The 26988-nt window shown below is 36.5% G+C and overlaps 2 protein-coding genes across 5 annotated transcripts; both read left to right on the top strand.

Annotated features, from left to right (window-relative positions):
* Window positions 1–3466: 3466 nt before the first annotated feature.
* Window positions 3467–20844, top strand: LOC136239062 (nucleotide-binding oligomerization domain-containing protein 1-like). Of its 4 annotated transcripts, XR_010693335.1 has the most exons (5): window positions 3468–3634; window positions 14512–14733; window positions 15028–16707; window positions 18603–20158; window positions 20504–20844. XR_010693335.1 is itself a non-coding variant. In XM_066029804.1 (4 exons), the coding sequence occupies exons 1-4, from the start codon at window positions 3562–3564 to the stop codon at window positions 20569–20571; spliced, it is 2043 nt and encodes a 680-aa protein (XP_065885876.1). In that variant the 5' UTR covers window positions 3467–3561; the 3' UTR covers window positions 20572–20837. The 4 variants fall into 4 exon arrangements, 3 of the variants coding, with proteins under 3 accessions (XP_065885876.1, XP_065885877.1, XP_065885875.1); XM_066029804.1 differs by lacking the exon at window positions 18603–20158 and having other exon boundaries at window positions 3467–3634; window positions 20504–20837; XM_066029805.1 differs by lacking the exon at window positions 20504–20844 and having other exon boundaries at window positions 18603–20477.
* A 921-nt stretch (window positions 20845–21765) lies between these two features.
* Window positions 21766–24005, top strand: LOC136239042 (uncharacterized). The gene is made up of 2 exons (XM_066029779.1): window positions 21766–23380; window positions 23901–24005. Exons 1-2 carry the CDS (start codon window positions 21829–21831, stop codon window positions 23909–23911), a joined length of 1563 nt encoding a protein of 520 aa, XP_065885851.1. The 5' UTR covers window positions 21766–21828; the 3' UTR covers window positions 23912–24005.
* Window positions 24006–26988: the final 2983 nt, after the last annotated feature.

The raw sequence follows: 26988 nt of genomic DNA, 5'->3' as shown, positions 1-26988 counted from the left end.
ACAAATTAGTGAAACAAGGGAGCTCACTTACACTAGAAGATATACTAGCTAGCATCTACTCCATAAGTCAGTCATGAGACTGATATAGGGATCAAATGTGCAATAGTATATCTTCAGATACAGGCATGTTTTATTTCTTTGATCCCTAATCAAACTTGAAATTCCTAGCATGTCTGAATTAATGCTGACAAAACAGCGCTCGGAAGGTTCAACTACATCCCAACCTTGCATTACCATGTTAACAAGTGAAACCTCTCTTCAAACATTTCATAATTGAAGGAGCACTGTCCATTATATATCCTTGCTCAGTCTTCAGTGATTTGCTGGTTCAGTAGGGTAACATTCTTCATGTGTGGCTAAACTGGTTGTGGTCAGGAAATGAATAAATGCTAGAAATCTATATGTTACACAGAAAAGAAGCAATTTAGCTTCTGCGCAATCATCTGTTACAGGTCTTAAATACTCTGAGATATGATATTTAACCAAAAAATAATACATAATGTGACTGTTCTATTAGGGTAGTTGACTGCTCTATTAGAGTATTTTGATCTGTACCTTTGCAGATCACTGCATAATTGCCTGAATATACTTGACCAGCTTCTGGATTACCTTGGATATGCCCCTGGTTCAGCTATAAACAAGTGAACCTGTAGAGAACTCAGCTACATTAGAAGTCACTACATATATGGCACAAAGCATGTACCTCAAAGTATAGCTTACCTGTCTGTAAGTTTACTAGAGAATTTATAGAGCTCACACTGGCTGCTTTTTTGCTGTGAAAATTTTGCTCACATGGGTGAAAGTGTACAGATGTGCAAGCATGAGCGTGCACGCATGTGCGCGCGTGCACACACAATTACAGTAACCATTCGCAAAGCCGTGCAGCTGTAGAGCATGTGCCTGGTTAAAAACTGATTGCTAGGTTATTTTGACCAAAAATTCTTGTAATAATAACAGCAATCTTGTGTTGTTTTTAACAAATAAATTTGTCAAACTGGTTTTAAAAACTGAAATAATATCCAAGAATTGTATGCAATGGTTCAAAACTCAACTCATTTTCACAGATGAATTAGTACATTAAATATGATAGTGAATCAGTTATATTTGTATCCCTGGTGGCTAGTGTACTTACACATACAGACCTACATCCACTGAAAAATGAAATGACTTGTAAAAAAATCAACTGAATATTGATTGTCTTGATTTCTAACTACCATTAAGTGTATCGAGGATGTGCTTGTACACCCAGGTGTATATAAAGTTAATACAGAATTCTGGAGGTTTATCTATTCCCATGACTACAAAGCTGTAGACTATTATAATGGTAGCGATAAGCTCATGCTCAGTTTTGTTTCACTCACATCTATATAATGCCTGGTCTAGAAATATCTTTAGTGAAAACATTGAAATTCAAGAGAGAGAAAAACCATCATTAGGATGTTTAAAACACACAATTATAATATATACATCAGACACATGTGACTATACATGCAAAATGCACAGTACAAACATGGCAAGGAAAGTACAAAAATAAACCAGAACATGACATATGAATGAAATTATAACATTAAATAAGGACATAACTAAACTACAATCAAGTGTTCCATTCAGGACAATCACGTGTTAAGAAGATGCGTTGTGATGAAGTGATAGCTCTCTGAGCAGCTTTGCTCACGATAGACTTATAAGTGACTACAGACTGTTCAAGTGTATCTTGCAAAGCTCTGAGTAAGAAAATGGCCCAAGCAGCCGATTTCAATTGTCGAGTATAGAGTTTTGTACCCTAAATAATCCAGCTCTAAAATTAATATTTGACACTCAGGTACTAAATTTGTGCTCACAAGTGATCAGTGGTGTTGAATGGACATATTAGCTCTACCAGTTGAATCCTATGATGTTGCTCATTATAGATAAAAATATCAGGATGATAATAATACAAGATGTGAGCTCTATAGCCATCAATATCAGCATAAAATACAGCATCTCCACAGTGTAACTGAATATCTGACAATAAACACATCATAACCTCATCATGCCAGTAAGTGTATATGCCTTGTTGAAATGCAACAGGAAAGCCATTTAAAATATGTGCAGTTGTAGTTCGGGAGATTTACAAAGGTAACAAACAGAGCCTGCTTGAATTTGCCAACCACGTAAATTCATATAGAAGTCAGAAGGGTATCACAGGAGGCATACAATATGAAAATAGTTGGTCAGGATGAACACCTCGGTCAAATGGCTTGATGCTTCAAGAAAAGCAGCATCCTTAAATTTACACTGAACACTGCTTATGACTACACTGAGCTGTTTCCTTATCAATAGCAACTTTCTTGCTGATACAATTTCTTTGCAGAAGGGGTGGCAACTAACTGGTTGATGGCCTGGATAAGAATCCCACAATGATTATCATTAATCTGGAGCAATCCAGAACCATGCAAGGTCAACTTTTAAAGCCAACTCTTGAAGCATTGGATCAGATGACTGTGAAACATTGGCCAAAAGGCTTAGCTTGCAATGTTCAATGACTGGAAGAGCATACTCCAAGATCGTACAGAATGACTCTGGAAACACTTCAAGGTAAATGAAGCCACTGTTTAAGGTATTTGGTGCCAAATTCTCCATCCTTGTGATAGCAGATGGACTACCACAATCTACTGCAAGATGAAAACGAATAATGTAAACAATGTAATTCCACACTTTGTATTCTGATTGTAGACACACTCTGTCAACAGCTTTGCCAAGAATGGTAGTGAATTTATCAATCATAGCCTCAACTTTAATGGATGCGCTGATACAATATAGCGACATCATTTCGCTCCAACATGAATAAAGTTATCATGCTAATGAATCTTTTATGCAGATATTTCTATATGAATACTCTATTAGAGATATACTTGACTGCTGAGAGAAAACATCAATGATTAAATGATGACAATTTTGTATAAATTAAATGCAAGTGAGTCCTCAGACCGGCACATCATGTGTGTGCTACCACTAATTTTTTAATCAATAATTCCGGTCTTTCAGTACAGTACAAGTGTGTTGATGGTCTGCCAACAACCTGTGCTGGCACTATTAGAATATCTCGAAAAATTTCAAGAGTACTTGTGTCCCATCTATCCTTCCCTGAGAGATAAATGTACTACTAGCTCAGTACAGACTGTCACGTGATGCACTGTATAGCTACTTTTGACTTGGTGTATGAGGTCCTGCTGAAACTTTGAATTTAAATTCAGTTAGGGGATTTCCAAAACCTTTGGAAGCCCTCTCTACGCCCCTGAACTTGAGTCTCGCCCGCACTACTGATGCAAGATGGGCGGTCATATTTTCCCCCCTTACACGGCATGCACGGCACTGACGCGAAGTCTGTGGTCTGCTGTTTGAAACCTGAAGTCTGTAACCATATATAACTTAGACGCTAGAATCATGTACTTGATCCGATCGACTCGATCATGCAGTGATTACGATAAGGTCTCACACGTTGTGTACACGTGATTTTAGAAGCGATTTCCAAGAAAATTTTGAATACTCCCTACGTTGGGCCACCCTTAATTCGCGAACATGGCACATGAGGGGCAACCAAGAGAACAACTTCCTAGTGTAGATGACAGTGAAACACTAAAGTTTCGAGGCAGTAAGTGAATTTAAGTGTGTATATCTTGCTGACGTAGGCGTAGGTCCTGTAGTAGTCCCAACAAAACAAGGAATGTTGATTTTCCAGTTTGCTTTCGTACATACTGCTAACGCTTTAGGCATGACTGCAATTGTACTGGTGAATTCTAATTAAAGCTCACCAGTAATTGACTTGGAGTAAAAAAATGTCACTTCTTAATTGTTATTCTAACCTCACCACAAAATTACTGAAAATATACCAGGGTACAATGATTTGTGCTGGTAGTCTGGTGAACATAGCATACACTAGTTGTGGAGCCAATTGGAAAAACAACTGTCCAATCAGAATGGAAAATCCATTTTAACTCTTGGCAGTCCATACAAACCCACAATCATAATTTTCATCAAAGTAGAGATTGTTGATGGAGTAAAGGATTTCTACACTCTATTATCGTCAGGTTATTAGGCATGACAAAGTCTTAAGTGTTGATGATAACCTCTCAATTGCACTGGGTTGGTTGACTACTTGTACCTGTTTGTTCTTGAGTCCTTATGTTGTTCTTGAGTCCTTATGTTGTTCTTGAGTCCTTATGTTGTTCTTGAGTCCTTATGTTGTTCTTGAGTCCTTATGTTGTTCTTGAGGCCGTCCTTCCGTATCATCGCCTAAATACTTGGCTTCATTTCATCATTACAGTTGCCATTTTAGCTGTAGTTCTCCAGATCAACTAGGCCCACATCCCTAGCAGGTCCATTTCAAAGCGGTTCAGTGTGATATGGTACACATTTACACTATCTTGGAAATCGCTCTGATTCGAGATAGTTCAAACTGGATTGCTAGTATCAAACAGGCTGTAAAGCACAACTTGTGTATGCTATGTTAACCTGACCCTTGAAGAGCCAGGTGCCGCCAGACTACCAAGGCAGTAATTTCTGGTCTGTTTGCTGTAAATATCGTTCTGGCTAAGGTAGTGTAGTGATTTTAAAACTTTAATTTCTTGCCACTATTTGCATTAGCAAGAGTAAATAATGGAAGAGCATTAGGCTTTAGGTTAATCAAGTTCCCTTACAACACTTTTATCTTATAATTGCTAAGACTCAAACCAGTGTCTATTCAGAATTTTGTTTATTGAGGAAGTGACTGAGTGCAAGTCTATATACAACTACACTTATTCAAGATGACAGCCACATAAAACAGTTACAATAACTGCCAGACTAGTTAGTCAAGTCTGTGTTAAGAGTACTGATTTTTAGTGAATGGGTAAAGCCAGATCCTAGAGTTTAATACATGAGTGTTGCTCACATTGCAATTCTCTTAGTAGAACACTTCGTATATGAACATGTTGAATAAAAATAATTGTGTGAGGCATTGCATTGACTGTATGATACCACAAGACACCAACAATCTAAGATCAGGGTGAATATCTTCAAGAAAAAAAGTTTAAATAGGGTATCTGAGATTGAACATTAGATTATTTTTCCAATGCTATCCACTAACAGCCATTCACAAAACAAGCATTTTGAAACTGATTACATCAGGGGGTATTTCTGCTGGTTTTGCATGCTATTTTGAAGGCAAACTGGCTTAGACAATTTAAACTTTCAGAGGATGACTTTAGCAACAAGTCGAGTGTGCTGTTTTGAAAACAAGCTTAATCAAAGAAACTGGGCTCTCACATACTGAAAGCCATCACTACCATATACATACAAATTTTTGGAAGTATGTGATTTTTGTGGTTCAGCAAATATCAAGATTTTTGTGGTTTTATTTTCAACGATCGCTATTTTTTTATTGAGGTTATCTATTAGAAAAATAGAAAGCATAGAGATAATCATTATTTTGAGATGATGAAAATTTGGCGGAACACTCAGCAACCATGAAATCCGTGAAAATAACAAAAATTTCAGTATGTAGGAATTTCTGCTATTGTATATGTGCACTTGGACATTTTAAATTAGACCATTCTGAAAGAATTAAGATTATATGTACAATTTTTAAGTGGAAATTTTACGTATTAGACTGTCAGATTGAATCTGAGGTAGTTTTTACTATTTTAAAATCAGTGTACATAGCAGTTGTCACTCACAATTTTGGGGGTCTTAGATTTCAAGGAGGAAAAGCTCCCCCCCAAACAAAAAAAAGCCTTAGAATAAACACTGGCAACACCAATAGTCCTAGTTAAAATTATGGGTATATTCCATTATTAAACCAGGTGTGCACCCATAGATGGCCAAAGGACAGCTGTGGGCATGTACCTGGTTTACTGAAATTGTTTCTATAAAAAGTGTTTGTGTCTGTTAGGGCTGAGCGATACTACCGTTTTAGCGATATATCGCGATATTTTGAAAGTATTGATATCGCAATATTTTGTTATTAACTATCATGATACCATGCCTGTACATTACTGTCATTAAAAATCCATTTGTTATGCAGTACTTGGCTAAGAATCCTTGGAAATGATAATGTCCACCCATCTGGTTTCCCCTGCAGAGAGGTGTGAACACCATAACAACCTCAAAGCATGTGTTACAATAACTGTTACTGTAAACAATGATGATAGTGGCTAGTTTGCTATCACCTATAAGGACTTCCTGCAGGAATGCTGAGCAATATGCTATGTAGCACCAGCTATGATTGACTTATTTGTAAGTATCGTGAACTATTCGGTATCGTGAATAGTGGCTTTAGTATCGATCGTGATACTAAAATGGCAGTATCGCTCAGCCCTAGTGTCTGTATAGTGCATGTATGTAGTGTGTCTGTGTGTGTGTTGTCTGTGTGTGTGTGTGTTGTCTGTGTGTGTGTGTGTTGTCTGTGTGTGTGTGTTGTCTGTGTGTGTGTGTGTGTGTGTACCTACCTACCTACCTATCTGCCTATCTAGCTATGTTTGTCCATACGCACCCAAAAACCATTAAATGGTAAAAGTAGCCAGTATGTCAGAAGTAAGGGCTAAATAATGTATGAATTAAAGCACTTGTGTGGGTGAAGATCAAACGAATAAGAGTGCTATATGCACTGTAACACTGAAAGGCACTACATATGGAAAATATGGAAAACAATGTTTGGAGGCCTCATAGGCTACCAGAGATAGCATATATACCCCTTCAAATTGAAAGAGGACATGTCCCATACTTGTGCAAATGAAAATGGAGGGAAACAATAGACACTCTGTGCGTAACTTGTAGACTTGTTAAATTACACTTCCTTAGCAGAGTATAACGATGTAATTAATCAATTACAAACTAAGGGGTGATCCACAATTTTCTGCTTTTTTGCAAGCGTACAAACTGTACACTAGGGGGGAGGGGGTAAAATTGCATGTACGCTTTTTAAAAATGTCAATCACGTGAGTTGGCGAGAAATCCGAATGTAGTGATAAGGCTCTAGTAGTAAACCTCTACTGCTACTTATTCAGTGTCCAAGTGTAAACGGTGGTCTAAAGTGAGCTGATGCTGTTAATGCATAGGCCCAAGCCAACACATGATTGGACGAAATTGTGCTTCGGCGAACTCTGGAAAACACTGAGGCTATAGCTAGGGTTAGCTACCAATGAAAAGAAGCTTTATAAACTAAAGGAAAGATAAAGCTTATTGAATCTACAGGTAAGATGCTTATCACCGTGATAACACGTACCACAGGCTTATAACAGCGCTTACTTTTCTTTCTCTTTAGTCTTAGCCTAGCAATCTAGTAACACTGATAAACGGTTACAACTGAATAGCTTGTAGCTACACTGCTTGCTGCTTTTGTTTTCTACCTGCAGATGTTGTGGGTTTAGGGAGGCTGGATTAAGTGGGTACTAATTTGTTTAGACTACATAGTTGTGGTAGTTGTGGGTTGCCTATAGAGAAAACCTGTCCGCTCTGCAGTGTGCACCCACATCTCCTGACTCCACTCCACCTCAGACTATGGTGAATACCTAACAAACTAGTACAGACACTTTACAACAACTTGCAATTTAAATCCGTAAAGTATATTTCATAAAGCGTAATTCGTGAGAAACTATCTCGCTAACTGGATTATCCACAAGATCATTTAATAGCACAATGCTACAAATACTATGTACCTTGCCTCTTGTACTCGTCCTGTACAGCAACTGCGACCTTAGAGCTCAGCAGGCTCGAGCTAACAATTATTTAATGGTCACGTGAGCATGCTTTTCGATTTGAAAATTTGCAAGGAGTAGGAAAGTGTCTGTACTACTGTTGCTACTGCCAGTGTTGGGATGGTTTTGTATGAACATGTTGAAAATAGCCAAGAACTGTTTCTATGATGTGTATGTACATATTTGCAAATGTGCATCAGCTGCAGGTACTAATTCCTGCTATGTGTAGGGATGTTTCTTTCAGGGTATCAGCTTCAAAAGCATCAAAATGATAAGATGTCTAAAAGACAAAACAAATACATGAATTTTGCAATATTACAAAAGTATCCATGTGTTTGTTCTGCTATACAATACATCAACATTTATACAGTACGCTTTGGGCTGAGGGGGGGTTAGAAAAAAGAGTACTCTTTGTACGCTTGCAAAAAAGCAGAAAATTGTGGACCACCCCTAATCAGTAAATGGTGAAATACATTCAATTACAATAACATGCTGTAGCTACAGTATCATTACATAGTTAGCTATAATAGTTAATTGCATGGCTTTTGTAAATAGCTGAATAGTTGATGAATCCCCTATTTAGCTACATGGTATAGCTAACTGCATGGGCACCTGATTTTTAGAAGTAGCAGGGCTCAACCCAGAATTGTTTCATATTCCATTATTTGTCTTGCTGTGGTTTAGTGGTTAAGAATGTTTCTGTGTCAAATATTCCATTTTTGGTCTGGGCTGGTACTTTGTGTTCGACCTGTAAAGAGGAACTACCGTACCCAAGGAAATTTTGACATAAGAAAAATTTGTGACGAATTCAGACTTCAGCAGATTTGACGAATAAAATGTTGACGGAAATCAAGAAATTGTAGGCAAAACTTGTACTTTTAAGGGTGCTTATAAACATTTGACGAATTTAAATTTGACGAATTAAACCAATTCGTCAAATTCGTTTGACGTCAAAATTTCCTTGCGTACGGTATATCTCAGTACTGACAGTGCTTATGGTGAAAAGGCATTGTAATTGATATTTCAGTGTCTATAGACACTTTTGTGTACACTATAGTGATTAATGAACTATACACTCAATCACTTAGTATTACATTATTGGCATAGAACTAACAGCAATATGCTGTTAGACCAAGCATGTACCCACAGCCGGCCACAAATTGTGACAGAATTAGGCAGCCTTGAGGATTACAAAATATTTCACTAGTTATCATACAGTATGATAGTACTGTATAGTAGGGACCACAAAGGTGTGGATGTGGTCCATGAAAAAGCATCACCCAAAAACCAGCCTTATTTTTCCCTGACGACGATGAGGCAGTATTGCTTGGGTAAAAGTGTACCCAAACAAGCCTTCAGATCGACCTGAAACGTTTTCGACAAGTTTCTACGGAATTTTAAAACCAATTATTAAACAGAATTTTCTACTGACTGACTGACTGACTGATGCCTTCAGACAAGTGCAACTCGGTAATGGCTAAGGCTACAGCTTGCAACTCGATAATGGCTAAGGCTACAGCTTTTTTCACTGTTCAACGTCACTTCAGCCCAAGTGGTGCCTTTTGGCATACCACAGTATGTATAATGCATTCTTCATGGACTTACCAGTGTCCTCATTTGTGTCCTATTTATCTTTGCTGACAGCGAAAGGTCTCGATTTGGTGGTAGCACGTGATGGCTTCCCTTCGTAATGGAAATTGTCTGTATTTTTCATGGTGGTTACTTTGATTGCAGAGGTGCTTTTCGAACAGTTCTTGATTCGTAGTGCTGTGTAACAGGTTGAACATAGCTGACAACAAAGCGTAATGGATACTTCACTTTTCAGACGATAATTGGTGGCTGGGGCGCACAGTGCCATTTCTTTCATTTGATGCGTATGTGTGGGTTCACCAGTCATGATAATTTTATTTTACAAAAAAGTTAACAAATAAGTACACACAAAAAATTTGGAATTTCAACTAGAGTATGGACCATAGCAAAAAGTACACAGTAGGGATATAACACTTCTTTTTATTTTACTGTGATTTAATATCGTGCACTACTCCAGCTTGTTTCAGTACTTTTTATCAATGTGCTATGGTCCCTACTCTAGTTGAAAATTCCAAAATTTTTGTGTACTTGTGAAACACAAAATTACAATAACTATATTATTAATTGGTGATAGGGAAGAGACAGTAGTCTTACAAAAAATAAAACAGTGGTTATAATGTATCTAGTTTAGTTTTAAAAATAAGTACTAGTGATACATACAACGTCACATGGTAAACTGTTCCAATCATTTATTATTCTTTGTGAAAAACTGAATTTGTGACCCACTAAGTGAAAACCGGCCATTTTCACAAAATTCTATTTTGCCATCAAACCATATTGAAATACACTGGGTAAAAATACACGTGCTGCATGAAAAATTTACGCATGCTTTAAACACTTTCCTATGCACTGAAGTTAAGCCCAAATCAATATAACCCATATACCACTGGATTCGCCTGTTTATGGATTGTTTCGTGTTCACACAGCAAAGGATACATGAGTTATGGGTGTTTATTTACGGTACAGTAAAAAAAAAACATTCACCATCATTATTTCTTAGTTGGAATGGCTTTCTTCTTTGTCAACACGGAGGAGTACAGGGAAAGCACCATACCTTGATTGATTTGTCAGTTCATGGTGCACAGATTGAGCCAAGTCCCATCTTTGTAGCTTGTTTCAGTCGTGAGTTATGATCGATTATCTAAGCATATGTAATTTGCTTTCCATATTGTCGCTGTACAAATCGAGTTTATCACCGTTCCAACTGTCAAACGCTATAACTCCAAGACCATTCATCATAGTAGGCTGAAACTTTGACTGTCCAATCTTTTGTTACTATAGATTGCAGAGATGCAATAAAATGGAATTCGAGGAATGTGCACAAACGGCTGCTTTTTCTCAGCTGGTCACATTTAGTATTAAACCAATAATTCTGTATGCATTGCAAGTATAAGGAAAAAATAAGAATTTTAAGCTTGATTAGGGATAAAAAGTAGGGAAACAAGGGAGGTCACCTACACCTGCAGATATACTAGTGAACATTTACTTGTTTGTTTACTTTTTAGTAACATTATTATACTGGTGAATCCACGCATACTGCATCAAAAGAATGGAGTCAGAGCTAATATTTTCATCTGAACACACACCCCAGTTATAAATTACTGACTTGAAAGTGAAGTAGCCATCATGCTTTGCTTTCAGCTATGTTCAGCCCGTTACACAGCACTACAAATGAAGAACAGTAGGAGAAGCGCCTCTGCAATTGATCCAGTCACCATGGAAAATACAGACACCACTAAATTTTAACTATTCGGCTATTTTTTTTTAGCCTTGGTAATTTCGTACCACGACTAACACGACCCAACCAATGCAATTGCACATTGAACTCACGTGATAGTGCTACAAGATAGTTGTGGCTGATTTTATAACTAACCTCTTCTGTGCCAAAGTAAGATCGTTATCTTGAATAGTTTGAAAATAGAAATCCACAAAGTTACCTTGTATGCATTTTTAACACTGCCAGATGCAGTAGTTTGTATCTTCATGGCTACGTCAGATAACTCACAAGTTGAACATACCAAGTTGTTTGTAGTCAAGTTACGTTGCAAATGCTTTTGTTGATCGTAAGTTATGAGCAAGAATGTAAAATATTCACAGAGTTATCTCCATTTACCTTGTAATGCTTGTACTTTAATCTATTTACAACATTGTTGCACATACAAGATAAACTTTACAGCTGTATGTATTCACTTTCTGGTGTTAGTCCACCCCTTTGTAAAAGAAGTAACAGCTGGTATGTTTATTATGTATCAAATTACATACTGAAAACTTATAGCTTTCGTGTGCATATCACATCTCTTGCTTAAGCAACTTTTTGTACATTTGTGGATTCCAGTACATGTTCATCTTTGTGTTGCATTTATAACGCTGTATGATAACGTTTATCATAGCACTCTTGAGTGTAATGATTTGGTCATTGGTTATTGGTACTACCTTTGTAGTAGATGCATAATTGTCATTTTGTAATATCCTATGTCCTAGGGAAGATGCTGAATGTGAGCAACATAGTAATGGAAAATGTCAATCTGTTTTACAAACGTCTGTCTGTACAGAAGCTTGCTTGCCAATTGCTATGTGATATTTTTATCCCAGATTTGCTAGATAGCATTTCCAATCCTCTGGCACTGGTCAGGTGAGGAATCACAGTTCCTTCCAAAAGAGTTTTGATTTTGGTGCCAGCCTCACTGTCCCACGTGTGTTTAAGATTTATATTCCCTAACTGAAGCTAGGGAGATGTCCTTTTTTCACTTGATGGGATTCACTATATATTTGGTAGCCAACGAGGCCCTCTTTAGTTACTCTGCTATGTACAGGGTAATACCACCTTTTCATGCCTTCAGAAGCTTGAATTACACCCTGGTTCAAATAAGCCACATCAGAGAAAGCCCTCTTGTTTGGAAACTTGATACGAGATGGGATCACAGCCTGTAAAAGTATGAAAGATACAGGTTGGCTTTATGTGAACATGCAGCAGAATGATGCTCTTAAAAGGGACCAGTACAAAGTTGTTGTGTTATTTAACACTTATTATTGTACTTTGGGTGAAAAGATCAAAGTGAAAAGTGTACTTTTATTTCCATATTGTACACCTGGCTGCACACTTCAAAGCTGGCAGTGTGCTGTATTTGCCCAAGTGTACTGTATTTTCCCTTTGATCCCAATACAGCACTGTTGAAACAGTAAACAAGTTGACCAAAGCATGACCAATGCCACACACATTATCACATTCCTTTCACCAAACCACTGCAATGTTATGAAGCCATTCAACAATTATAGCGTATCATAAACACAAAACAATGTCATGACCTAAACACAAGTGGGCGAATTACCCTGAAAGCCATTCTTAGCGAATGCAGTTAGCGAGGGAACAGAACAGATGGCATTATCAACACTACAAAGTGACTCCTGTCCACATTGTAAAGTCAGGTGGAACACATTAAGCAAATTCGCTTCCAGTTGCCTTCGTGGTATCGTTCCCAGCGCCACACCATGGCTTCTATAAATGCACTCTCACCCGCTACACGATAGTAAGCCTCTCTATAACAAAGTCACAGACTTTACTCATGGGAATTAAGCCAGGCCTCAACTGAGGAACAAGCAGTTCGCCACTTACTGTCGCTCTTGGCAGCTCAAATCAATTAAAGCTACTTAGCTAGCTAGCTTCATCACACTGAATCACTGCAATACACACGGTCTCGAACTTACGCGGATAGGCACTTACCTCCTGCTACTTGGCGTCACCCCCACTCTTCGTAGTCACTACTTTAGTACTATAAACCCAGTTAAAGCACCGCCATTGCTTGTGCAATATGGAAAAAAATAGCACTAGTGCTTTAACTAGTATTTATTTTGATCAAGTTCATTCTGCATTTTAATATAATAATTAAGGGGCATAGTGTTTGTCCATTATGCCCTACTTAAGCTGCTAATAGAATAGATTTCATAGTTTACTAAGCTTTAATATCAGTGTTTCAGCATTAAACCTGGGATGGGTCATCCAGTCAACTGGGCCACATTTTACCCGTGTCTGACTTGCTTTACAGATTATCCAACATCCGAATCTGACCCATATTGGAATAAATTAAAGGTGTGGAAGTGTATTAACATGCCATAGTCTAAACCCAACTTCTTTCATGAGCCATGTCCACTTATTGGAAGTACTGTCTGTAGACATACATGCAGTCACTCCCATTAGTAGTATTGCAGTCATAGCTTCTTGATGAACTCTCGATGTACAAAAATAGTAGCAATAAATTCTTTTCAACCATAGTAGTGTACTACATCTAGCGATACTCCGCTCACTCAGACGAGGGTTCGACAAACTCGACATAACCCGAAATCTTTAAGACTTCAAATGAGAATTCAAGATTTCCATAAGATCTTAATTATTGTGCCAGATTTTACCAGCGATCTACAGCTTTTCAGGCCAGGTCCCTCGGATTAGACTAGAAGCTTCTTGGCTTTTTGAATTAACGAGCCTTCACAGGTCATGTGGTCGATAACTGTATATGGTTAAAATAGAGTACGCTATAAAAGACTAATGCCTAATGGGACTAAGGTCCACGTGTTGTCCGATGTGTTGTCACACAAAGACTAAGTTACTGCCCTATTAGCTGTTGCTTGTGCAAATTGGAGCCAAAGCTACTAATGTGTTCATTAGGTACAAATTGCATTTCTATACCTTGTTTGTGTGCTAGTCGCGGTGATAATCGTGGCCCTGCTATAGAAAACAAGACAAAGCAGCAAAGCCGATCCACATGTTGTCACCTGACACTACAGATCTGGAGATAGTATATCATATGCTTATTCAATTTCCCCGAGGGTTTTGCACAATAGTACTTCATTTTATTGTTTTAGAGCTTTACAATGATCGTCTACAGCAACTTGTGCTGCAGCCTTTTAGTTTAACCTAATAAACATATTGGAGCTCATGTACTTGATCCTATGCATGTATAATTAGTATACAGTTGTCCTATGTCACTGCTATATTTTAATTTGATCTGATAATTGGTACTTAGTATACAGGGTGGTATTCTCCATTTTAAAGCTTCCTCATCACAACTAGGTACCAAAGTCATACTTAATATTATAGTGCCTAGTGTACACTGTATACGTATATCCCCAGTTCAGAAAGAGAACAACTGGAAACATTGACAACAATGCTGGGTACATGTAGTAATCTTTGTGTCTATACATCCACATGTAGAGCCACATCTGAAAGAGCTTGCAAAGCATTTCACACCTAACTATTCAAGCTACTGGAAGAAAATTGGAATCTATCTGAAAATTGAGAAAGGTCGGCTTGATGCTATTGAATCTAATTATCCAGCAGATGTGGACCGGTGCTGTAATGAGATGTTTAGTTTATGGCTTGACACCGATCCTAATGCAATATGGAGCAAAGTCTGTGATGCTATTGATAGTGAATGTAAGTGCTGTACTGTATGTACCTTTTCTTTTGTGGGTAAAAGTGTTCAGTTAAGTATCCCATTTATTTAACAGAACTCTGTTCATATACTACTAAAGTATACTGACAAGCATGCACCCACACTCTAGATATTCTAATTGAACAGTCATTACAATTTCAAGAATACGGATAAGATAAACAAGAGTTTACTGTACTAGAACTAAACAATGGGCTATTTTTGTATATTTTAAGCACTATGTCCTGGTAGCTTTTGTTGTACTTGTACTAATATACATATTTGTGTTGCTTATACAGGTAAGGACCTTGTTGACAGCTTTAGGGACAATTTACGTGGCTCATATAAAGCAATCAGAGATGTCTCTGAAGAAAATGAGTGGCCACCAAACCAGCCAAAAATGATTGTTAGTGTTGTGGTAATACACCACACTGGCAAGAAGGGACAGAAGGAACTAATGGAGGTCGTTCGTCGACATAAAATTGGAAGCCCAATTGTTGATCAGATGGCACTGTCCAAGGAAGATCCATTCAAAAAATTGTCATCAAAAATGCAACACTATAGAGAAGACCCATCTGACAATTCAAGAATAACAAAGAATATATCAGATATATTTTCTACAGACCCTACTGTTGGGACTAGTGTACCACCAAGAACTGTTTTAATTGAAGGTGCTCCTGGAATTGGAAAAACGGTGCTTGCTGAAGAAGCTGCTTACAGATGGGCCAACAGTGAGCTACTTAAAAACAAGAAATTCTTTTTACTGTTCTACATGCGGGATGACTACATTCAATCAGTTGAATCACTTTCTGATCTACTTGACAAGTATGCTAACCAAGATAAGGAAATGGTTAGTCAGATCAACCAGCATATCAATCGAAATGGTGGTGAAGATGTTGTATTCTTGCTAGATGGATATGATGAATGTCCTAAAAAGATTCGTTTTCTATCTGATCTTATCCGTGGTGAAATTCTTCCAAAAGCTATGGTGATCGTTACATCAAGGCCAACTGCTTCCACCTCTTTGTTTGTTAAAAAAGTTGAAATTTTGGGCTTTGCAGAGGAGCAACGAAATCGATACATTGAAATGTCACTAAGTAAAAAATCCAAAGGAAGATTGTTAGAGTATCTTGATAACAATCCCATAATCAACAGTATTTGCTACATACCACTGTGTTTAGCCATACTTATGTATTTGTTTAAAGAAGGGACTCAAGGGAGCTTACCAAGGACATTAACTGAAATGAATAAGCTATTCATAATTCATACTATATGTCATCATATGGGTAAAAAAGGAGCTGCATTATCTGAAGGTTTTTCTGACATCAGAGATTTTCCTGAAGCAGTTTATGCTATAATACACAAGTTGTCACAGTTGGCATATATTGGGCTGCAGCAAAATAAGCTGGTGTTTACAAAAGCTGAAGTTAAAAAGGTCTGTCCAGAAATTTTTAGCAGTAAAGAAGCGTCTAATGGGTATGGCTTGTTGCCAAGTGTGAAACACCATCCCCAGAGGGGAGGTGCAGGGCATACTATATCTTTCAATTTCTTACACCTTACCATACAAGAGTATTTGGCTGCTTATTTTGTATCAAATCTTCCTCTTGATCAACAGTTAGTAGGGATAAAAGAATTTTGGAAAGATCACTTATCATTTATGTGGATGATGTATGTAGGAATTTCTGGTGTAAAGTCTGCTACATTTCAACAGTTTCTTAGCAAGCAACAAGATTTAGCATCTGGTGGAACTGTACTAGGTAGAAAACAAGGTTTGCATTTGTTCCAGTGTATCTTGGAGGGTAGTGACTCTGATGTAACCTTGCCAGATGTAATCTCAGGGTTGTTTGCTGAAGACCGTATCAATTTACAAGGTTTAACATTGCTTCCTTATCACGTTCTTTCACTGACCACTTTTATGGCCAAGTCTCCGTCGAGATGGAAGTCGATAAACCTTGAAAGTTGTCACATAGGTGATACAGGTATGTCCATATTGAAACGTTTTCTTTGCAACAAGCGTTACAAGGCAAAAACATCAGCTATTGAGCAAATAAATTTGTTAAGCAACAATTTGACATCAATACATGACGCTTATTGTAAGATTATTGAAAGAGGGTATTTTCAAAGATTTAAGATGTCAAAACATAAACTCAGTGACCAGTTTGTTAAAAAAGTAGCCAGTGCAGTTTCAAAAAATAGCACCATTCAAGCACTTGACATATCTAGCAATAGATTTGGAGTTGATGGTGTAGCAGCAATTATGGCTTGTGTAAAAACTAGCACAACTCTTCAGTCACTGGACATATCGGACAACAATGTTGGTCACAGAGGAGCTGAGTTCATAGCAGGTGCTCTTTATAACAACACTGTTCTCAAGGAGAACAGTGTTGTTATAAAGAGCACCTGCTATTCTCTGTTCTCTGTTAAGAGCACCTGCTATTCACCATAGCTTTACAAAAGCTGAAGTCAATAGCACCTGTTAAAGAGCACCTGCTATTCTCTGTCTCTTTATAGCAACACTGTTCTCTGTTCTCTCCCCCTAGCAATATCCTGGTACTGCCCCTGTAGTGTACAATATTAATACATTTGTAGCTAACAATACATAACTTCTCTATGATGTAACTGTATGTGCAAGCACTTTCTAGCACTTTCTAGCACTTTCTAGCTTTGAAGCTACAATATTTGGCTACACATTAGTAAAACTGCAAGAAACTTAATTAGCAAAATGAGTCAACTGTTGTAATAATTTGTTTGCTAGCATGTAAAACATGTGAAAAAGGTACATATTCCTTTTCACAAATCCAGTCAAACATCAGTATGACCAATTTATAGTTGTGACATCAGTTCTGTGACATGCTATTAATGTATAGCTGTAAAGCTGAAAACCAAGATATTTGAAGCTCAAGTACATATGTTTAAACTGGTGAACATATGTATGATAAATTAAAATTTAAAGGGGAAATGGAGATCACTGAAAAAGCACCAAAACAAGAAGGGGTTGCTAGGGTGGTAATGTAAACCAAAAATCCCTATTTTGAGTTGACAAAGCTATCAAAGAAACATTTAATAAGGGAGGATTTGTGGTTTACCACCCCAGTGATCCCTTCGTGTTTTGTTGCTTTTTTCAGTGATCCTTATTTCCCCTTTAATTTTCAATTTTTTATTTAGCTATCCAGTTTATTTACTTTTTTTTATAAATCCATATTGGATTACACCATTGTTGTACCACATTCAGATTGTAATATTTACAGAAGAGCTGGTTTATAGTATTGCATCTATTATTAATGGTGCTTTGCGTACCTGCCATGTCATAACTAATATAATACCTTACCTGTTTCACTGCCCACACAAAAGTCCCTATACCCGCAGTGAAATTTATCTGGTAGCAGTGAAAAGTTGTAATTGCAATTTCATTGGGTAAATGTTACAGTGTAGTGTTGTTGCTTAGCAATGGTTGCTATTGCCCAAAATGCATCTTACCTTAGAAATGGTATCCATGGCAACAGTTTCCTGTGTTGATGTTTGCCTAGTATCAGTTGCTATGGGCTATTGTGATTTGATTTTCCTTTTAAGCCATAACAACCAGACCCTAACAATTGTTGCTTGGCAACCAAAGAATGAGTATGATATTAACTTGGAATAGCATGCACTCTTGTTTCTTGTTAAAATGAAATTTCAATGCAATGCTCATGGTATTTGTCCCAAATTTCACTGCTACCCGTACTATTACTAAATAATTCAGATGATATGAAAGACTAAGCTGTACATGCATAGGTGGTTCAGTAACTTGTAGCATCCTTGTAATAGCTGCTGTAACTACTGTTGATGGTAGCTACTTTGTGTCTATTATCAGTATACTTGCCATGATATCTTTTAGACGGTGTCAAAGATTAAACACTGACAGTCAATGGACACCTTGCCCTGAGACAGCTGAATACACACTAGAAACTAGCAAGGGTGGGGCACACCCACACTAAGATACATGTGGTCAAGCAGATGAAAAGTTCTCTAGCTCTAGCTAGCATTAAATGTACTGTAACACAGATGTTTCTGAGTCATCTAAAAGGAGTTTATCACACACACACACACACACGCGCACGCACGCACGCACACACACACACACAATATACAAACATGCACTTATAACCATGTGGTTAGCCGTAATGCAGAAAGCAGCAACATCCCCTATGAGATATGGCAGCTGTCACTTGCATTAGATACATAAGGTAATGAATAAAAACATTTTTGGTTGCTCCAAACTATAGAACGGCTCTATAATACTAATAGATTTACAATTGTGTGGAAGGTATTTTATAGTCTAGTTTTTGGTTGTCTTGTTAACTTCAGAATTTTAAACTTTGTGACACTGCTGTATCATGTTCTCTAATTGCAAATGTTTTGCAGTGGAAATTTCTGTTCAAATTATAGCTAGTTTGAGTTCCAGTAACAGTTAGCAGACACACCCAAACTTGTAAAAAAATTTAAACATGATTTTCTAATAAGCATACACTTGGTGCTCTAAAAGTAGAGAGAATTAGAATTTTTGTGTAAAAATAAAAAAATGTGTACAGAACACCTGTTCCAACTTAGGTGGCTTTATGTGACAGAAAACCCTCAGTGTGACATTTTGGAAGTTTATGATTACTTGCACTAGCTACATTGCTTTCCTTAGAATTTGCTGCAGTACATATATAGCAGTTAGTGGCATTATGTCAGTATTGGCAAACATTTTGCTTATATAAAATACAGTAATGTAACTATTGCTATTAATGGTACGTACATTAAGTATGTAGCTAGCAGCTTGTCAAGAGCATGCAATGATTCATTAGCTGTAAATATATTCTGGTAGTCAGTTCATACAAACTATTTTTGATTATGAAGCTAGGTTAGCCATTAAGAAAGTCATAAGATAAACTCCATTTTGTCTTGAGCTCACATGCAGATACATCCATATGACATATCATTTTCATGATCACAGATCAAGTCTATTAAATACATCTAATAGTTACTGCCATTCCATGTCTTTTTAACATTTGTATATATTATACATGCATTGATGCAGGTGTTCGTGTGCTCTATCTAATGTACTTGTGTGTGATTGAGTGGTTAAAGTACCACCCCACCCTAAAGTTATAATGGGTAAACAAGCTCATCATGTGACTCAATAATATTACATATAGCTGTACACAAGGGTATTATATAATATATTAATGCACTGAAAAAAGCATAATCAATAAAAACATGTTTCACTGTGTATTGTAGCACCGCAATATATCATTATTCCATCAATGAGCTGCAGGCACTTTTTGCAATTCTCTACATTAGCCATATAAGAAAACGCTGTACATGCTTGAAGAAGGTATACGTATAATATTATGAGGATTTTGTTAACGGAGGGAGAGAGCAAGATAGAGATAGACAGAGAGTACATATGTAAGCTATCTAATTGAAGGGGTCAGCGGCAAAAGGGGACAAGTGCCATTTGAAAATTTAGGTGACCACACAGTGGGCATTAAACAGAATTTAGGGACATAATTGAATTATTGTGGTATTTGCAAAAATTTATTTGAGACTGTCATGAACTTGTAAATTCTGTTGTTTACTTAGTGACAAGATCATTCGATAAAACAGACAATTCTAATTTATGGAAAATTTAAAATGGCACATGTCCCCTTTTTCCACTGACCCCTTCATATTATACAAATGCATGGGCAGGCACATATGCATGTAGTAATAACAGTAGTCTACAATTATGTATATTGTTTTTATGTTTTGCAGTTACTGCAAGATTAACATGTTTACCATTTCAAAAGGATTGCCCACCATCTCAAAAGGATTGCTCATGATAATGACAATAAATATTGTAATGTGCACCATCTACACTGTGATACCTGATAATGGCTGCTCTCCTGATGGTATTCCACATCATGGTGATTGTCACAACTTACAATATTACTTGTCTAACAAGGACAAGTACTTCACTAACAATGTTCAAATGTATCTTCTTCATGGGGTACACTACCTCCATACTAACCTCTCTGTACAAAATTGTTACAACATTTCACTTATTGGTATCGGTGGTTCAGTTGATATGCACTGCATCAAATTATCGCTGCGTATCATACTGGTTAATAACATCAAGCTAACAATTAAAAATATAACCATCAAAAATTGTGGTATAAACATATCACCTGGTGTCACTGTGTTACCATACCAATATGGTATCCATACTTGGATCACTGTATAGATGTTGTGATTGAAAATTTAATTATAGTTCCAAAAAACAGTTATGACAGTTTGGTTAGCATCAACACTCTTGGTCATTCAGTACTCAAAAATATTAAAAGTGCTCAATTACTCATTGTTTACAGTGATGATGAAATTGCTAAAATGTTTGTAAACAAAACATTCAACTTATTGATAACCAACTATGAGCAATTTCATATTAATGACACTAATCTTTTGAGTAAAGTTTCAGTTAAAATGCATCAGACATTATATAAAATGCACCTAACAGTGATGTACACAAATTTATGCCAATATTCCTTACATTCATTTGTTATAGAAGTTGACCCACACACTAAAACTTTGTGGAAATTGTGGGTTGCATATGCACTGGTATATTCACCCTTCTACACCATCAGACCTTATTTATAATACATGAAACACGTGGTGCTTACAATGGCAAAATTATTGATGGAAGTACTGTACAGTTTACTAACTGTCACTTCAAAGATATTTATGTGCATGGCATTGGAGGTCAGAAATTGACTGTAATAGAGTTAATGGAATTTAAAGAAGGGATTATATCAACAAACATTAACATTGTTGGCTGCCAGTTTTACAACATTAATAATGTTGCTGTTATAAACTCATATCCACAATGGTATCACAACTCATATTTGAAAAGAAAAGTTCTGGTACAAAATACTTCATTTGCAAATATCACTGTAGGAAAATGTGATGCTCTGATTTCCTTATCTCATCGAGATTTGACACTAAAAGGTCCAATACTATTTAAATCAATAAAACTAAGTGAGTATGCTACACTCTTTAAATTGTCACAAGTGATCATTACATTACACAATCATGTTGAAATTTCAATGTGTTATGCCAAAGCAGTTAGTATTAATGAAGCATGTTATGCTGTACTTAAACCATTGACAGTCTTTAGTGTTAACCACAATACAATGGAATTCTTTTTCGAAACAATATCTGTTTCACCGAGGCACAGAAATGAACATCCATGCTATTTTCAGTATTTCAGTACATATAATCTTGATTTAATATTTAGTGAAAAGAGAAAACTAAATTACTCAATTATATTTAATGCCAACAAATGGGTTCATTCCCTCAATACTTACAATTTAAATATTGCTCATTGCAGATGGATAATGGACACAGCATTTCTTTTCACAATGCCAAGTGAAGTTAACCAAAGATTAATATCATTTGTAAATGAGACATTTTCTATTGCAAAAAAGAGACTTTGCGTCTGCTTACATAAAAAAAATGAAGTAGATTGTTATGTTGATCAACTGGGATTTATTTACCCTGGCCAAAAGCTCAGTGCTACATTAACAATTCCAAACCTAAAACACAAACAAGTTATCATGTTGGATGTTTATGACATAGACTCACCAACTACTGCTTGCACAGTGCCTTCTCTTCATGAAACAAAACAGCTTGTTGATGGAAACTGTACTAAGTTAAATTTTACTATTCTACAAGCCAATGAAAACTATGACTGGTGTGAATTGGTTTTTCAACCACCATTATCCTTGAGAGATGTATATTACATAAGATTTCACTCATGCCCAGCAGGGTTCATTAACATAGATGGAAGATGTGGATGTGACCCCATCTTGAGGTCAGATACAATATTCATTCACACTTGTGACATTAATGATCAGACCATATTACGTCCTGCTAACAGTTGGATATCTGCTATGACTACAAACAATACTCATTCATATGTGGTGTCATTGAATTGTCCATTTGATTATTGTGTACCTCACTCATCACATATAAACTTGTCAATGACTTCTGATTTACAATGTCAGTTTAGTAGATCAAATGTTTTGTGCGGACAGTGTTCTCATGGTCTCAGTACTGTATTTGGCTCTTCCAACTGTAAAGAATGTTCTAATTTTTACTTACCGATAATCATACCTGTTTCCATAGCAGGGATACTACTAGTCTTATTGCTCTTCTTCCTTAACTTGACAGTAGTTGATGGAATGATTAACGGATTCATTTTATATGTAAATATTGTCAGTATCAATGGTGACATTTTTTTTCATCCCTCCCATGTTTCTGCTACAGCTTATGTATTCATTTCCATAGCAAATCTTGATGTGGGTATTGAAACATGTTTTTACAATGGTATGGATGACTATGCTAAAATGTGGCTACAACTAGCATTTCCCATTTACCTCATCTTCATTGCTACATTACTCATCATAACAAGTCGATACTGTACTAGAATACAGAGACTCACTGCACACAGAGCCCTACCAGTTCTTGCTACACTATTCCTATTGTCCTATACTAAGATATTACGTACTGTATCCAGTGTGTTGTTCTCTTATTCCACAATAACTAGTCTTCCTAACAAAACCACTACACTGGTGTGGTCAGTGGATGCCAATGTTAGTAAGTTTGGTATAAAATTTATAGCATTGTTTGTGGTGTGTTTAATCCTCTTCCTAATTTTGTTGCCATTTAATGCCACTTTGTTGTTTACAAGAACCTTATCTAGATACAGAATTGTGAATTACTTTAAACCTCTACTGGATGTGTATCAAGCACCATACAAAATCAGGTGTTATTACTGGGTTGGTTTGCACCTACTAGTGAAAGCTTTGTTTTATGCTATATCAGCATTAGAGAGAAATACTAACCTCACAGTTGGTGTAATAATGCTACATGCAATTGCAAGTGGAACTGGATATTTACGTCCTTTTAAATACTGGATCCAGAATTTTAGTGAAATGATCATGTTATTCAATCTTAGCATTGTGTATGCTGTTTCATTGTCTACAATGTCCCCTGTAGCCATTAATGCAATGTTTGCGCTTGCTGTAGTTCAGTTCATTTTGATTATTGTATATCATATAATTGTTTATGTAATTGGAGAAGATAAGATACAATTATATATCAGTGCATTTGTTAGACGTACTGTGAAGGCTAAGCCATGTTCATATTTCAATGTGCCTGTCAAATGGATCATGAAGAGACGTGACAATGCATCACGAGATTACAGCATTGAACTTGAAGGTGTCAAATTTAGTAGTAATATTCCTGACAAAACATATGATTACAGCAAATATCAAGAACCCTTATTGGGTGAAGATTGGTCTTAAACCTACATACATAATTATGACTTTTTAGCACATTAAAAAAGTGATTGTGTGTGTACATCCCACACAATTGCTTTTACATGCAATATATAGAAGACACGTATACATACAGTATTGTACCAATTGGTGTACAGACTTGCAATCATGATGTACATATTTTTAATTATACAAATTGTTCATTAGTGTACATGAATCGAAATGTTAGTTATGGTTGTGCTGTAATGTTGTAGAGAAGACAACTTCTGGTTTGAGCATGTTGCTAAGTCTAAGCACAATTTCTGGCTGTGAGTGTAGTAAAATGTGACCGGATTTCATATAACCCGGCTTCCACACACACAAAATCAAACTTATGTTTTTATCAGAAATGGATTGCTGGTCTAATACTCTATCATATTCCACTCTGTATTTCCTTCAGTACTGGCAAGTCTGGTTTCTGCAGCAGCTTTCTTCCGACCCTGTCAAAGCCACGAGTGGAAGATTGGCACCATTAAATGGCCATGGCTTTGTTGTAATGGTGTGTAGTGAGCTGGGACTTCACAGAGAGCTCACCAATAGTGTTCTCAATCAATTTGGAGTGATTTGAGGGCCATGGAGGGCCATGGAGGGCTCAAACTTGGCCTCTGGATTCCATTTGTCTTCATGCTCCATTTTATACTCTTATATTAAGTCCTCCCACCCACCCACCACCACCCATCCACCCACCACCACCCATCCACCATCCACCACCCCCCATCCACCATCAGAAACCTATACACCCACACAGTAGTAACTAGTAAATAGATGAATAATTGGTGCAAATTTTGTTGGCACAGCTGTAGGCGCTGGGAAGTTACTATACAATGATTACTTAAAATCACCATATCTCCTAACGAAGCTTTGTGCGTCAAAGCCGGGTTTTGTCAAATTCAGTCACAAATGATGACTTTGATAGCTATGTAGTGGATAGCCATAATGTATCATAATAATATTCATGATTTTGTATTGCAATTCAATGCACTGTTGATATATACATAACATAACAGGGGTGTATTTAAGGTATTTCTGGGGTTCAGGAAACCCCTTCTAAAATTTTAACTGACTTGCAGTAAGAACACTGTCATAGTTTGGCAGCACAAACACGTAGAACAAATGAGGACAGTATATGGCTACAGTATAATAGGAAACTTGCATTGATTCCTCAAAAGTGGATAAAGGGTATGTAGCTATTGAAAATTTTTATAAAGATCGATGCACTCTAATAGAGCAATCAGATGTATTCTAATAGAACATGGAATGTTCAAAACTGCACAATTTTAAAATGGTATTAAAAAATAATATACGTAAAGCTTAAAATTTAACAGCTAAATCTTCAATTTTTCATTTCAATTGGAGAATTTGGTCATGTACAGTGTATTTGGATGACTATTGTCAATGCTTGACCAGACATAAAATCTTTTTCACTTCAATTGGAAAATTTGGACATGTATAGATAAATCTAGTAAATTGTGAAGCATTTTAATCTACGTAATCTGTCAGCAGCTTGGGGTTTGGGATTGTACTCCCAGACCTCTGCACCTAAAACTCACGACCAATTCTGGAAGCCACCTCGGAAAAATCCTGGATATTTCCCTGGCATAACATATTATACACATTAGTTATAATAAATTTTACTACTAAATTTCATTAATGATATTGAAATAAATGTGTCAGTATTGCTGTTGTCCATAAGCCTTGATAAATATACATACTGTACATATTTATATTCAGCTACGATGTCCTATAAACTGCTAGAAAAAACTTGATATACAATATAATCTAAAGGGTAATCACACTGTTATCAAGGATATTATATCATATTCAGTATTCATTCACTGGCCATGATAATTTTGTAACTATATATATAGACCATGTTTAACTATATATAACGTGAATGCTTAGGATATCTAAAAGATAAAAACTATTACTTCTCCACTCATGACCAGTCTATAGCTAAAGCTTTGAGCAAGCTGGAAAGATTTACTCCTTCATAAAGTCTGTCTAGTGGAAAATAAAGTATAATCCAGCTTTCACTATGCTCATTCATATTGGATGGTCCTATCCTGGTCTTCGTTTCTGAAGAAATGATTGGTGTACAGATTTATTGATTAATGTGTTTAACAAGTTTGCTACAATCTGTATAGTGATAGAATATAAGGTCCACAAAATAACAATATAGATCTGATTCTTATCAGCTGCATTGCTACTACACATAGGTTATTTTTGCTCAGTTATTAGCTAAGTTATACAGTCTTACTTTATGTTATCTAGTTCTTACCAATGAATATATCATCCTACGTATGTATAGTAGCTGTGAATGGCAGCAATGATACTATATATCACGCAAACATAATACAACACTTTTTGTTAAAGTGTCACCTTTCTACACTATCAAAATCTTCAAATAAATACTATAATGCTTCCTTTAGATACAGTACCTTGTTATAGGCATACAAAAGTATGCTAGAATTTTAACTGAATAATGGATGTAGTTTATTAGACAGTTGCCTAATAAGGTGGTTAATGTTTGCAGTATAAACAATGACTTGTATCCACCTTGGGGTATGATGGGAGGTGATACGTATATGTTGTAGTACATTGTGTACATAATAACTACATATGATGGCATACATTGTATTCTTACAAATTGTCTAGGGAAAATCATATTCATTACAGATTGAGCAGAAGATGGTGTATCTCAAAAATGTGTTATAGCTACATTGATGTACGTAGCTCCCAATTGAATTTCACATAATAGTTAGTCACCAGCCAATTTAGACTAGCTGATACATATATGGAACATGAAGTACCCCTCATTGCATAATTTTATTGATGCATACATTGCTAGCAAATTCTGCATGCTGCCGTAATTAACATGCATTGACC

Source organism: Dysidea avara, chromosome 11, assembly GCF_963678975.1.
Source record: "Dysidea avara chromosome 11, odDysAvar1.4, whole genome shotgun sequence".
NCBI lineage: Eukaryota > Metazoa > Porifera > Demospongiae > Dictyoceratida > Dysideidae > Dysidea > Dysidea avara.
The sequence above is the reverse complement of the archived record's forward strand: the minus strand, read 5'-3'. Positions and strand labels throughout refer to the sequence as shown.

Excerpts from the sequence above, each read along its gene's own strand:
- LOC136239062 (XM_066029803.1), top strand. The coding sequence starts at position 3,562 with ATGGCACATGAGGGGCAACCAAGAGAACAACTTCCTAGTGTAGATGAC. Across the intron at positions 3,635-14,511 it reads AACACTAAAGTTTCGAGGCA|AGCCACATCTGAAAGAGCTT; the intron begins GTAAGTGAATTT and ends ATCCACATGTAG. Across the intron at positions 14,734-15,027 it reads TGATGCTATTGATAGTGAAT|GTAAGGACCTTGTTGACAGC; the intron begins GTAAGTGCTGTA and ends TTGCTTATACAG.
- LOC136239042 (XM_066029779.1), top strand. The coding sequence starts at position 21,829 with ATGTGTTATGCCAAAGCAGTTAGTATTAATGAAGCATGTTATGCTGTA.